At 64.2% G+C, this 12177-nt stretch overlaps 2 protein-coding genes across 2 annotated transcripts; one reads left to right on the top strand and one right to left on the bottom strand.

Annotated features, from left to right (window-relative positions):
• Nucleotides 1-9: 9 nt before the first annotated feature.
• Nucleotides 10-4469, bottom strand: CRYBB1 (crystallin beta B1). Its single transcript, XM_032127934.1, has 6 exons — nucleotides 4293-4469; nucleotides 3580-3736; nucleotides 2676-2794; nucleotides 966-1098; nucleotides 693-835; nucleotides 10-343 (listed from the first exon to the last, which is right to left on the bottom strand). The coding sequence occupies exons 2-6, from the start codon at nucleotides 3715-3717 to the stop codon at nucleotides 163-165; spliced, it is 714 nt and encodes a 237-aa protein (XP_031983825.1). The 5' UTR covers nucleotides 3718-3736; nucleotides 4293-4469; the 3' UTR covers nucleotides 10-162.
• Nucleotides 4470-7953: 3484 nt separating this feature from the next.
• CRYBA4 (crystallin beta A4) lies at nucleotides 7954-9223 on the top strand. The gene is made up of 5 exons (XM_032128342.1): nucleotides 7954-7992; nucleotides 8111-8229; nucleotides 8439-8580; nucleotides 8685-8827; nucleotides 8981-9223. The coding sequence occupies exons 1-5, from the start codon at nucleotides 7954-7956 to the stop codon at nucleotides 9126-9128; spliced, it is 591 nt and encodes a 196-aa protein (XP_031984233.1). The 3' UTR covers nucleotides 9129-9223.
• Nucleotides 9224-12177: the final 2954 nt, after the last annotated feature.

The following is a 12177-nucleotide window of genomic DNA, read 5'->3' as shown; positions in this document are numbered from 1 at the left end:
ACCCCCGAGCAGTTCTAATCTTCTGTTTTTTTTAATTTGCCTCACAAGGTAGAGTACATCCAGGGAATGTGCAATGTACAAGGAAAGTGCTGGGCAGGCGAGCGCGAGGGGAGGCGGGGGTGCCCCACGGGGCCCGGGACTCGTAGCTAGCAGGCGGCACGCTCAGTCGGAGGGCGCGTCGGGGGTGACGAAGGTGCCCTTCTGGTCCCACTGCATGTCCCGGATGCGGCGGATGGACTGGATCTGCGGCTGGAAGGCAGACCACTCGTTCCAGTGTCGGAAGTCTCCGGTCTCAAAGAGGTACTGGTAGCCTCTGTAGCCAGGGTACTGGTACCCGACCCAACTGCGGGAAAAGCAAACATAGAGCAGCTGAGCGGGGTCGGCCGCTCCAGGCTCTGGCTGCAGCCACGGTGCGCTCAGGGGGCCATCAGGGCCTCCTTGTGCTGGGCACCAACCCCTGGGGGACGGGCTGTGCCACCAGAAACAGCCACATCACTGAAAACAGCCAAACCACCAGAAACAGCCAAACCACCAGAAACAGCCACGCCACCAGAAACAGCCACGCCACCAAAACCAGCCATGCAGCACTTTCTGGCTGCCTGAGAGCCCGTGCGGGTGCTCAGAGCTGCAGCAGTGGGTCAGGGAGGACAGGGAGCCTGGCACGAAGCAGCCGCCGCTGCAGCCCGGCTTACGTTCCACTGGGCACCTGCACGCTGCCCACGCGGTCGCAGAACCCATAAGCCCAGAGGCTGGGCACGTCGTCCTCCTGGATTTCCATCTTGTTGCCCTTGAAGTCAGCAGACTCATAGAGGGAGATTTTGTGGTCCTCAGCCTCCTGGGGAAGACAGAGGGAGGGTGCTGGGCGGTGCGGCCGAAGCCTTGGAGCTTTGCTGCAGCAAGGCATCGAGCAGCACGGCCCGGCCCTGGGCAGACCCCACTGGGGCTCTCTGCTCCCCAGCACTCACCATTTTGATGGGACGCATGGACATGAAGCAGTCGCTCCGGTAGCTGCTGGACCAGGTGTCCCAGCGAGGGTACTCGCCCTTCTCCAGGATGAACATCTCCCCACGCATGTTGGCCTGCTCGTAGGCCACCCAGCTGGGGAGAGAGGTCGGCAAAGAGCGGGTCAGGTGCCACCCAGCAGTTCCCCTCCTGCTCAGCCAGCTTGCAGGATGCTGGAAAGGTCTCCAAAAGGGCTGTGGCCCCACCACCCTGCTCCCACTTTTCTCCCAGCCCAGGCACTGTGGCCCGCAAAGAGGCAGCGCTGATCCATGGGCTCCCGGCTGGAAGCTCTCTGATGTGTGTGTGTGTGTCCAAACCTGCAGCAGGCACCAACACTCGCAGCACTCCTCTTCCTCAGCTGGGGAGCAGCAGGACCCCTGCACAGCCGGTGATCCCCACGTGTTCACCCTGCAGAGTCAGCTCAGGACTCTGCTGTCCCTCCTGCCCCGGCTGTGTACTCCTGGCACGCTCGCACGTCTCGCTGCTCCAGCGCCAGCCAGCTCTGGCACCCGTCCCACTGCCAGCCGTGGGGCTCGCTCAGCTGCAATGTCACCTCTTTAGCAGAGCCACGAGGTGCTGTGGTGCTGGGAATGTCATGGGCTTGGGGCTTCAGAAGCCTCCGACACCACAATAGTCCTGGATTTGCTCTTTCTCCTTTCCCTGCAAAATATCTCTTCCTGCAGATGCCAGCAGGGGTTTTCCTGCTGGCAGGAGATGTGTTCAGGCACCCCAGGCTGCACAGCCTCAAGCTGACTGCTAAAGCTCAGCCTGGTTGTTTTGCTTTTGTCTTTCCCTAAGTACATTTGTGGGTGCAGAGTCCCATCGGTGCCTCTCAAGAAGCTTCTGAGGACCCCAATGACACCCAAGTTCTCTGTCCTCCCAGTTTCACCCTTTCTATGTCTAGTGCAGCTTCCCAGGTATCACATCTGAGCTCCTTCCAGGCTGCTCCATCTCCCTTTTGTTTTAAGAAGAGTTGGATATTCTGGGTTCCTAATGAAAAAGTCATTCCAGGTGACCACAGATCACCCTCCCAGTCCCTCAAGGATGCTGTCAGGACAAGCCATGTCCTGTGCATCCTCCCCACAGCACTACCAGCCCCCCTGCATTCCTGGGCACGCCGTTTCCAGCTGGGCACGGCGCCGTGGGATGCTCTTTCAACATGGAGATCATCCGTCTGCTCAGTTATCTGCTTTGGGGATCATTTTTGTCCCTGCCTGTGTCAACTGTTCCCACGGCTTTGAGACCTGCCCAGCCCCCTCGTTGCTGCTCAGCTGCCTGGGTGCAGGCGTGTGCCTGTCCCTGCCCGCCCCTGCCTGCTCCAGCCTGGGCCAAGGATCCCACCTCATTTCATCTTCTATGAAATCTGCAGGTCCCTTGTATTCCATGGACAGCTGTGATCTGAGGGACACCTCTCCTGGGCCCTCAGCTTTGCCTCTGGTGCCCTTTGCTTTGCATGTGGCCCTGGCATCCTTCCCACCCATCTCCTCCTGTTCTCCTCGGAGGAGATCCGGGATGCCCGCTCTGCTCCTGTGCTGGCCCTGCTCCGCTCTGCCCAGGCGGCAGGGAAATGCCCCTGCACGTCACATGGTGCCCAGGGTGCCTCCAGGGCTGTGTCCCCACCCGCTGGGGACATCCCGAGGGACACAGCCCCCTCCATGGCCGGGGTCACTTACGGTCCAGAGGTGACAATGACGCTGCGCACCCGGTCGAAGCCACGGTCAGCCAGGTTCAGGCACTCGGCAGTGAACTCCATCTGCCTGCCCTGGAAGTTCTCCTGGTCGAAGACGACGATCTGGGGGTTCAAGGAAAGGGTTGGATGAGGACAGGCATGCTCAGGGAGGGCAGGCTTGCGCTGTGTGACCCTGCATGCCTGAGCCCACTGCTCCATGTGTCTCCCTTGGCTCTCCAAGCCTTCCTGCAGATTCTCGGATCTGGTGCCTGCCCAAGCTGAGCTGGGTTCTGTGTGTGAGCAGCACAGGCTGAGCGCAGGCAGGTTCCCCCCGACAGCTGTTCCTGCTCCAAGATGGCCTCATCCTGCCCCTGCTTTTGCTGCTGCCCGTGCCCACACTGGCGGGAAGGAGCTGCTTCTCCAGGTGCTCCATCTGCGCTGTGGCCTTCTCTGCCTGGCACGGTGTCACCGGAGCCCTTGCATCGCCCCTCGTGCCCGCCCTGCTGCAGTGCCTTGGAGGCACGCTGACCTGGCATCACTGTGGCAATTCATTGCTGGCCCTGCCACCCCCAGTATCCCCTCCACCACCCCACAGGACCCCTGCATGCAGCGGGTGACCAGAGGGAGCAGGTGGCAGCAGTCAGCCCTGACACCACAGCCCAAGGGAGAGCACTTCCAAAGCCTGTGGTCCCCAACCAGCTGTCCTGGCCAAGGGACCCTCAGACTGTTCCTCCTGCAGCAGCTGCCCAAATCCTGTGCGTGCTGTCGGAGGGACAGAGCAGAGAGGGATGGCATCACCCACCCTTCCACACTCCTTCCCCCAGAACAATCTCCTCCTGTCCAAGAGATGCTGCCCCTGTCCCTCAGCCCGGAACGTGTCCCTGTGCGTGGGGAGCCACAGGGCTTACCCTGAAGGCTTCTGGGGAGGGCTCCTCGCCCTTGCTGTTTGCGACAGGAGCAGGGTCGAGGGATGGAGTTGGCGCAGGAGCCGCCTTCTCCTTCTCATCCGCAGCCTGGCCGGGAGCGGGTTTTGTGGTCTCAGACATCGTGGTGGTGGGCTCAAGTCTGTGACAGGGCACCAGCAGCAGGTTAGAGGGAGGCATGGATATGGGCACCCACAACCCACCCCGGGAATGGGGACTCTCAGTGGGGTGGGTGGGCAGGGCCAGGAGAGGAGCCGCTGGAAGGTTCTCCAGCAGGCATAGGCACGGGGTTCTGCCTTCACCAGGGGGATCACAGGAGGTCCTGGAGTCCACAGTCTCCTTCTGTGATCAGGAGAGCCCTGAGCATGGTCCCAGTACTGTAGGGGTGCCCCGGGATGGGGCCTGGTGCTGTGCCGGGCACCGGGGCCGTCCCGCACGGGGCGCGCCTGGGGCAGCGTGTGGGGGGTGGGAAGGGGACAGCCCTGGTCTGCTGAGGCGCTGCAGCTGGAACCCTGCTGTGGCCCCGCAGGTGAATGTCACCGGCAGCTCCCCGGGGAGTGGAGGGCGGTGGGATGCTGAGCACCGAGATGCTCCCAGACGGGACCACCACAGCGGTGGCCACAGCTTAGACCCTGAGTTTCCCTCTCCCCACCTCGGGTCCGGCTGCAATCCGGTGCCCGGAGACTTTGTCCTCTTACCTGGGCAGCTGCTGCTTCTTGTTGGAGTGAGCGGGCTTGTGTTTCGGGGCGCCGCGAGGCCCCCACTTTATAGCCTGGCAAGGGCAGACCCCCGGGCGGGCGCACAAAGGAACTGCCAGCTCATCAGTGTCTGCGCGGCCGCCCAGTCATCACATCCTGCAAAGCGCTGGGCGAGCTGGAAGCCTCTCCCCGGCCCCGTGCCCAGCCGCTGAACCCAGCACTTTCCTTTGTGCCCCCGGCACAACAGAAGACCTGACCGTGCCACTTTGCAGCGCGCCCGGCACTCGCTGCCCCGCGTGCGGCCGCCCCGGCAGGGCATATATAGCCCTGGCACGGCCCGGCCGGCGCCGGCACCGGCACAGGAACACCTCCCCTGCCCAGCGCCCCGGCCCCGAGCCCGCGGGGACACCCCGCTCCCGTGCCGCTGCCACCGCGGAGGGGGCAACCTCCCCACCGTGCCCGGCCCGCAGCCGCGCTGTGCCCGTTCATCCCCTCCACACACTGAACCTCTCGCTCTGAACATCACCCCGTGCCCGCAAGCGCCGGCAGCGCTGCTCTGGAGATGCCAGGAAGCGAGACCTGAGCGTTCTGAAATGCTTCAGGAGTTAGGTTTTTTTCCAAACGATGTGTAATCGAAGCTGACACTTTCCGAATCATCTGAGTGCCTGAAAATGGTGTTTGTTCTCCCTTGGGAATGTCCCTGCTCACTGGCAGGGTTGTTCCTTTGCTTTTTAGCCTGTTTTCCCTGTGCTGCACTCACCCTGTACCACCCCTGGTTCTGCCACCACCACACTCATGGTGCCAAACCCCATGCAGGGTTTTGGGGCACCAGCTCTGTCTGACTGGTGCAGGGGGGTCGTGGGGTGGCTGGTTGGGGACCTGCTGGCACCAGCCCCTGCAGCAGCTCAGCCTCTGGTGCGACATCTCCCCCACCCCATGGCACCTCGGGGGGACCTTCCCCTGAGTCCCTGTGAGGCTCTGATCATCTCTTCTCCACCTCCACACCCCTGTCCAACACCCCCCAGCTTCCCGCAGCATCCAGCAGGAGCGGTGCCTCACCCGAGGGTGTGGGGGCAGAGGGCTCAGAGCCCCGTGTGCTGATCCCCTCGTGTGTCACCGAGCAGCGGTGGGATCCAGCTGCACCCTCTGGGCTATTGCACAAAATCCTGAACAAAAAGAACCTATTGATCCCTTCTTTTCCCGAGGCTTTTCAGGAGGTGTGCTGTGCCCGTGACATGGCTGGGTGCGGGGTCTGCTGCCCCATTACCCTGGGAACTGGCCCAGTCTGGGTCTCACCTTGACGCTGGGCAGTGTTTTATGATTCATGATTTCAATTTGCGCTCTTTTCCATGGGTTTTATCCAGATTTCTAATTTAACCTGCCCTCTCTTCCTCCCAGAGCTGGAGTGGGTGTTCTCCCCGTGCTGCCTGCCCTGTGCTCCTGGGCATTAATCAGCAGGTCTCACCCATCCCGACTCTGCTTCCCCTCCCAGCCCCCAGCACCTTTGAACCTGGCCATTGGAAAACCAGCTCAGAAGGGCCGAGCTCTGCTCCTGATGGCTGCTTTGCTTGTTACTGAGCACTCTGCAGCCCCATGGGCTCCCCATAGCCAGTGCCGTGGCAGGGCTGACAGCAGAGATCTGTCCTTGGTCATTCCTGAGCCCCCGGACACAAAATCTCTGCCCTGTAAAGCCCCACGCTGCACCATCCCTCCCTGGCACGGGGGAGCCTGTGGGATGCACAGCTCCAGCACAGCAAAGAGCTGCCCCAGCAGCAGATGGCCAGAACTGGCACAGCGTGGCCGCAGATGGCACGGGCACGCGGGTTTGTTCTGCCCTGGTGAGTCCCGCTGCTCACGGAGTTCCCGCTGCTGCATCCCTGCCTGGCACTGAGTGAAACCACGGGGGCACCCGGCCACGGCCCAGGCTCCAATGGCCATGTCCTGCTGCCAGGACACGCTGTGGACAGCGAGCGAGTGGTGGTCACTGTGCTGGTGGCCAGCGCAAGCTGAGTTTAGCTCAGGCCACAGTGAGAGACCGGGGACAAACTGTGCCAATGCCAAGAGGGCTTTTGCTGGGGTTGCAGGTGGCAGGGACAGCCCGTGCAGCCCTGCTGTGCCCTGGGGCAGCCGCTTGTGCTGAGCCTCCCCAGCTGCCCTGCTCTGCCTCCCCCAGGGTGCCCGGGGCTCACGGGACTGCTGCAGCTGCACGAAGGGGACTCTGGCTCAGCCTCCTGGCAGTTTCCTGGCAAATTCTGTCCCAAAACACAGCTCTCCCTGGGAACATGGGTTTTCCCACTGGGCCCAAGAGCCTTTTTTGCCTGCTGCCCACTCTGACGGGCAGGCTGGGTGGGTGCCTCTGCCCGGCCTTTGGAGTCTTGGCACCACCCCGGGATGATCTGTGCGGTGTGTGGGTCACTGTGAGCAAAGCTGAAAGGTGTTTAGGTCCCCAAAATGGGGGTGCAGCAGACTCTTTCCAGTGCACAGAGGCCAGAGGCTGCTGCAGCTCTTCCCAAATCATGACCTGCGCCTCCAGTCCCTCCCATGCCTTTGCAACCTCCCCCCAACAATTCCAGTGCCCCTGGTCCCCACTTCTTACGGTGTCCATGGCTGTTGTGTGCACAACCTGCAACGAGCTGCCCCGGATTTCGGGGACAGCTGCTCTGCCCTTGCAGGGAGAGCAAGTGGAGATGTGTCCTTCCTCCCAATTCCCAGAAATGGGTGAGGAAACCTCCCCGTGCCCCCAGTGCAGGCAGCACTGCCCGAGGGCAGGGGGAGCGCTGCCAGAGCTGGGACACGGCCCCAGCCCAGCCCCATGCCAGGGAGAGCACACGGCAGCAGCGCTGGCAGAGCCTGGGGGCGATGCCCCGGCTCTGGAACTGTGGGGCGGGGGTCAGAGCCTGTGCCCGGTGGGCCAGCTCGACGTCCCGGCTCATCAGCGTCTCTGACACGGCGCCTTTGTTCTGCCCGGTCCCTCCTCCCCGCCATGTGCTGAGTTAGGGGTTTCAGTAATGCTCCCCTGGGCTCTGTCTCTATCTGGAGGCTATAAAAACCCAGCCAGAGGCTGCTGGACATGTCACCTCCCTGGGCACCAGTGCCTCACCCCAGGTAAGCGCCAGAGCCTGGAGCAGCTGCCCAGTGCCCATGGCTGGGGCCTGGGAGCGAGCAGCTGCGGGAACATGTGGAGGAGCATCCAAAATCCGGGGCTAGACCTCTCCTCAGCACCGAGAGCTGTGGTGGGGGTTGGGGGGTTGGGGGATCAGGGGCTTTGCTGGCTGTGGCCGTGGCAGGGTGTTGATGCTCAGTGTGGGCACACAGCCATCTCTGCAGTGGTGCCGGCTCAGCAGTGCCCTGCCAGCACCAGGGCTTTGGCTCAGGGAGCTGCCAGTGGGAGGAGGAGTTTCCCTGGGCACGGGCAGGGACGTCTGCCAGGGCCAGGTGCCCGCTGGGCCAGGTGCCCACTGCTGCACACGGCCCTGATGCCAGCTCCAGCTGGGCGGGGCGAGCCACAGAGCTCTTCACCTGCTCCCGCAAGGAGCAACCCCCTTGCTCTTGTCCCCCACACTGCTGGTGAAGGGATGTGCGTGGGCTCCTGAGGTCATTCTCATGTGGACAGAGGGGCAGCTTTAACAGTGCCCTTCCCCTGTGCTCTGGCAGAGTCACCATGACCCACCGCTGCAAGAAATCCTCCGGTCTCTGGAAGGTATGGGAGCCTAGGCAGGACCAGCACCACGCCCTACGAACACCTGGGAGCAGGGCTGCAGCATCTGCTCTCTGCCTTGGCACCCCCAGAGCCCCCTGACTGCCTCTATTCCCCCCAGATCGTGGTGTGGGATGAGCCTTTCTTCCAGGGAAAGAAGCACGAGTTCACCACCGACTGCTACAGCACCCTGGAGCATGGCTTCAGCACCGTCCGCTCCTGCAAGATCGAGAGCGGGGCGTGAGTGGGGGTCCCGGGGCACTGCCACCCCACGGTGCTGCAGGACCCCACGGATAGCAGGGGGGTTGGAGGATGGAGGCCTCCAGTGCCTTTTGCCACCCGAGCCATGGGGCTGCCTCCTCCAGGCACCGCTGGGTGCAGCGAGCACAGCCCGGGCTGCGAGTGGGGCGGTGGGCACCCCGGGGGTCTCACCCCTCCCGCCCCGGCAGGTGGGCAGGCTTCGAGCACTGCGGCTTCCAGGGGCAGCAGTTCGTGCTGGAGCGCGGCGAGTACCCGTGCTGGGAGGCGTGGAGCGGCAGCAACGCCTACCACGTGGAGAGGATGTGCTCCTTCCGCCCCATCGCCTGCGCCGTGAGTGCCCCCGCCCCGGCTCCCCCCGGCGGGGCGGCCCCCGGAGCCCGCCGCTGCCCACGGACAGGGTGGCAGTGCCAAAGCCGTGCCCGTCTTGGCCGCAGGACCACGGGCGGAGCAGGTTGATGCTCTTTGAGCAGGAGAACTTCCAGGGCAAGCGGGCAGAGATGAGCGACGACTGCCCCTCGCTGCCCGCCCTGGGCTGGGGCAGCAGCACCGTGGGCTCCTTCCTTGTCCGCTCCGGCGCGTGAGTAGCCGGGGCTTGCAGCCTGCCGGGACCCGGCACCGGGGCACGCAGCAGAGCCGAGGATGCTCTGGCAGCTGCCGGGACCTTCCCGCAGTGCGGGGGCTCCGCGGTGCCGCCCGCCCCGAGCCACCGTGGCTCTCTGCTCTGTCGCAGGTGGGTCTGCTCGCAGTACCCGGGGTACCGGGGCTTCCAGTACCTCCTGGAGAGCGACAGCCCCGCGGGCGAGTACAAGCACGTGCGGGAGTGGGGGTCCCACGCGCAGACGGGCCAAGTCCAGTCCATCCGCAGGGTCCAGCAGTGACCGCGGGGCCGGAGCCCCCGCGCCGCTGGCCGCGCGCCTCGGGCACCGTCTGTCCCGCGGGGCGGCGGGGACAAAGCTCAATAAAGGCTCAGTTGTCCAAGGCGGCGCTGGCACTTGGGGATGTGGGGCCATGGGGATGCGTGGCCGGCAGTGATGCCCTTCTTGGGGGCAGAGCGGGGCTCTGCAGGGGCAGGGATGAGGTGGAGGGGAATTTTTCTGCCCGGCAGCAGGCTCAGGGGCTCTGCAGGACCCCCACATCCCACCACTCCACAGGCATCATCTGCTCTGCCAGCACCTCCCAGGGGCTGGAAGGAGCTGCACGATCAAGCAAGCTGGAGGTGCACACTGTGCACCTATCCTCACCTCCGTGCACACCCTGTACCCATCCCAGCACTCTCACACACCTGTACACACCCCTGCACCCATCCCGGCACTCATCCCTCACCCCCGCACACGTAATGTGCAGCCAAAGCTGGGGATGCAGCAGGGAAAGGCTGGCCTGGAAAAATTCCTCTTTTCATAAGGGCTCTGGAGAAAAGATCTGATGTGGTGAAAATGTCCCATCCATGACATTTGCAGCAGCAAGGCCACCAGCGGAGGGAATGCTGCCCAGAAAGGGATTCTCTCCACAAGAAATCACAATTAAAAAGGCAAAATAGAAGAAGAAACAAAAAGTTTTGGGATGGGCTGAGTGAAATCCTCCTGCGCCCCAGGGCAAACCCGTCCGGGGCCGGCAGCCAGCGAGACCCGAGGAGCGGAGCTTCCCGTCCCCTCCATGGCCACAGCTGGGGGGGACCCCCGCCCTAGACACCCCCCTGGGCCTGCCCAGCCCCGCCCCAGAGCCCCGGAGGGACGCGGGGTTCGGGAGCGGGGCCAGCACGCGGTCAGGCACGGTGGGCAGCTGGCGGCGAGACCGGGGGTCCCCGGGGACCCGGCGGGGATTTGGAGAACAATGTGGGAACCCAGCAGCTGCACAGCGCTGCGGAGGGGCTGTCACAGCCCCCGGACGGGAGGGGAGCTGTCCCCGGCGTGGGGGGCTGTCCTCGGACAGGGCTGTGTCCCCAAGCCGGGCTGGTCTGTCCGCTATGCGTCCCCACCGAGCCCGGCTGCATCCTGCCCTCCATGTCTCCAGGGGTGTGCCCGAGAGCCCCTGCCCAGGGATCCTTGTCCCGTGTCCCCTGGGTCACACCCGCGGCTGTGGGGAGCCCGTGACACCGCGGCGGACGATGTCCTGGCAGGGGATGACAGTGGCCTTTGCGGCGGCTGTCGTGGCAAAGGGGTCCCCAGAGTCTCCCGCAGCGAGAGCGGTGCGGGAGCGGTGCGGGAGCGGTGCTGGAAGTGGTGCGGGAGCGGTGCGGAGCGGGAGCGGTGCGGGGAAAAGGTGACTCGGCCGCATTTCCAGCATTAAAATTTAATGTGAGTTGCAGCATCCTCCTGCGCCGTAGGTAGGGCCGGGGGGGCCGGGGGCTGCTGGAGGAGGAGTTTGCGTGGCAGCCTCTTCCTCAGGGATGCTCTGGGAAAGCTCCAGCACAAAGGAGCGGCGCGGCGGGCAGGAGCGAGCGGAACCGGCGCCCCCCAGCCCCAGCCCGGCCCCCGGGAGCAGGTAACGCACCGCGGACGTGGCTCCGCTCCCTGCGGACGAGGATGGGGCGCCGGTGGGGTCTGGGGGCGCCGGGAGCCCGGGGGAAGCCCCCACCTCCGGGCGGGAGCAGGGGGCGATGTCGCCCCGGGACTCGGAGGGTCCTGCGGGCATCGCTCCGGGAGGTGTGGAGCCGGCGGGCGCGGCTGCTCCCTCCACTCCGTTCCCAAAAAATACCCCCGTTCTCAATGTATTATTCCCTGGTTATAAACAATCCCACTAGAGCCCCCCCCCCCCCCGGCAGGACTCCCCCCTTCCCCGGGGGTGCCAGGCCGGGGCAGCCCGGGCCCCCTCCCTTTGTTGGGGCCGGGGCAGCCGCGCATCCCGCAGCGTGTTCCCGGCCGCATCCCGGCCCGGCAGGCGATCCCGGTGATCCCGGTCCGGAGGCAGCGCTGGGCAGCCTGGCCCCTCCCCGGACACCGCCGGCAGCCCCCGGCCCAAATCAGAACTAACTGCTGCGCCGCTTGTTTGTATTTTTTTTTTTCAGAATCCTCATCAAGAATAGGGCTCCTGCCAGGTAAATGGATTCTTGCCTGATTTTCAATGCTCCTGGGAGGATTTGTAGCCAAAATGCCGTTTTATTGCTTTGTCTCGAACCCCCCATTTTCTCCCAAAGCTGATGATCCTAGGCGGGGCTGAGAGGCGAGGCTGGGGCCAGCAGCCCCAGGGCGCAGCACAGCCCTTCCTTCTCCTCAGAGTTAACCTGGCAGATGCTCTTCTTGCGGAGCCATTTTCTCTCCCTCATTGTCTCGCAGCCTTTTGTGTGTGCGGGTAGGTCCTACCCGGGGAGCCAGGAGGAGCACAGAAATAATCAGATTTTCAGGCGTTCCGGACTTGCAGGGAGTCTTCCACACCCTCACACCCCCATTCTGCCGGGCTGCCCAGCCCCAGAGCTGCAGACAAAGGCAGCAGTGCCTGGCACCACTGCAGCAGCACCGGAGCCTGGGCTGTGCCGGAGCCTGGGCTCTGCTGGATGGCAGCGAGGGTCGGGCAGCGTTGGCAGGGCACAGGGCAGGGGGGTCTGGCCACCCCGGTGGGATTTGGGGGCTCAGGGTGCCCGGATGCCACATCCCAGCGATCATCTCTCCGGGATCTCTTGTGGCAGTGCAGTGCCTGCTGTGCCCTCATCTCCCCACTCCTGCCTGCAGCAGAGCTCGTGCTCCTCGCCCTCCCTCCTCACTCGAGGAGGGGGTTTAGCCCCCGTTTAATTCGGGTGTCCAGCCCCCCAGGGGCACCGTATGTGCCACCCACACGCATGGCAGGGGCAGCTCAAGCTCGTGCCCCAGACGAGTGTTTAGGTGAGTCCTGTCTGCACAAAATTGTTTTTCCCTCCCCATCTCCCGGAATGTGCTTCACTCCCAGGCCGGAGAGGCCATCCTGCCACCGTCACGTCCCGCCTGCCCCACCACC

Source organism: Corvus moneduloides, chromosome 18 (assembly GCF_009650955.1).
Source record: "Corvus moneduloides isolate bCorMon1 chromosome 18, bCorMon1.pri, whole genome shotgun sequence".
In the NCBI taxonomy this organism is placed as follows: Eukaryota; Metazoa; Chordata; class Aves; order Passeriformes; family Corvidae; genus Corvus; species Corvus moneduloides.
The sequence above is the reverse complement of the archived record's forward strand: the minus strand, read 5'-3'. Positions and strand labels throughout refer to the sequence as shown.

What these genes read in the sequence shown, in the direction of transcription:
- CRYBB1 (XM_032127934.1), bottom strand. Translation starts at nt 3,717, where the DNA reads ATGTCTGAGACCACAAAACCCGCTCCCGGCCAGGCTGCGGATGAGAAG. An exon ending in GTCATTGTCACCTCTGGACC is followed by an intron (nt 1,099 to 2,675) that starts GTAAGTGACCCC and finishes CTCTCTCCCCAG; the next exon opens with CTGGGTGGCCTACGAGCAGG. An exon ending in CCATGCGTCCCATCAAAATG is followed by an intron (nt 836 to 965) that starts GTGAGTGCTGGG and finishes TGTCTTCCCCAG; the next exon opens with GAGGCTGAGGACCACAAAAT.
- CRYBA4 (XM_032128342.1), top strand. Translation starts at nt 7,954, where the DNA reads ATGACCCACCGCTGCAAGAAATCCTCCGGTCTCTGGAAG. An exon ending in AATCCTCCGGTCTCTGGAAG is followed by an intron (nt 7,993 to 8,110) that starts GTATGGGAGCCT and finishes TATTCCCCCCAG; the next exon opens with ATCGTGGTGTGGGATGAGCC. An exon ending in TCCGCCCCATCGCCTGCGCC is followed by an intron (nt 8,581 to 8,684) that starts GTGAGTGCCCCC and finishes TCTTGGCCGCAG; the next exon opens with GACCACGGGCGGAGCAGGTT.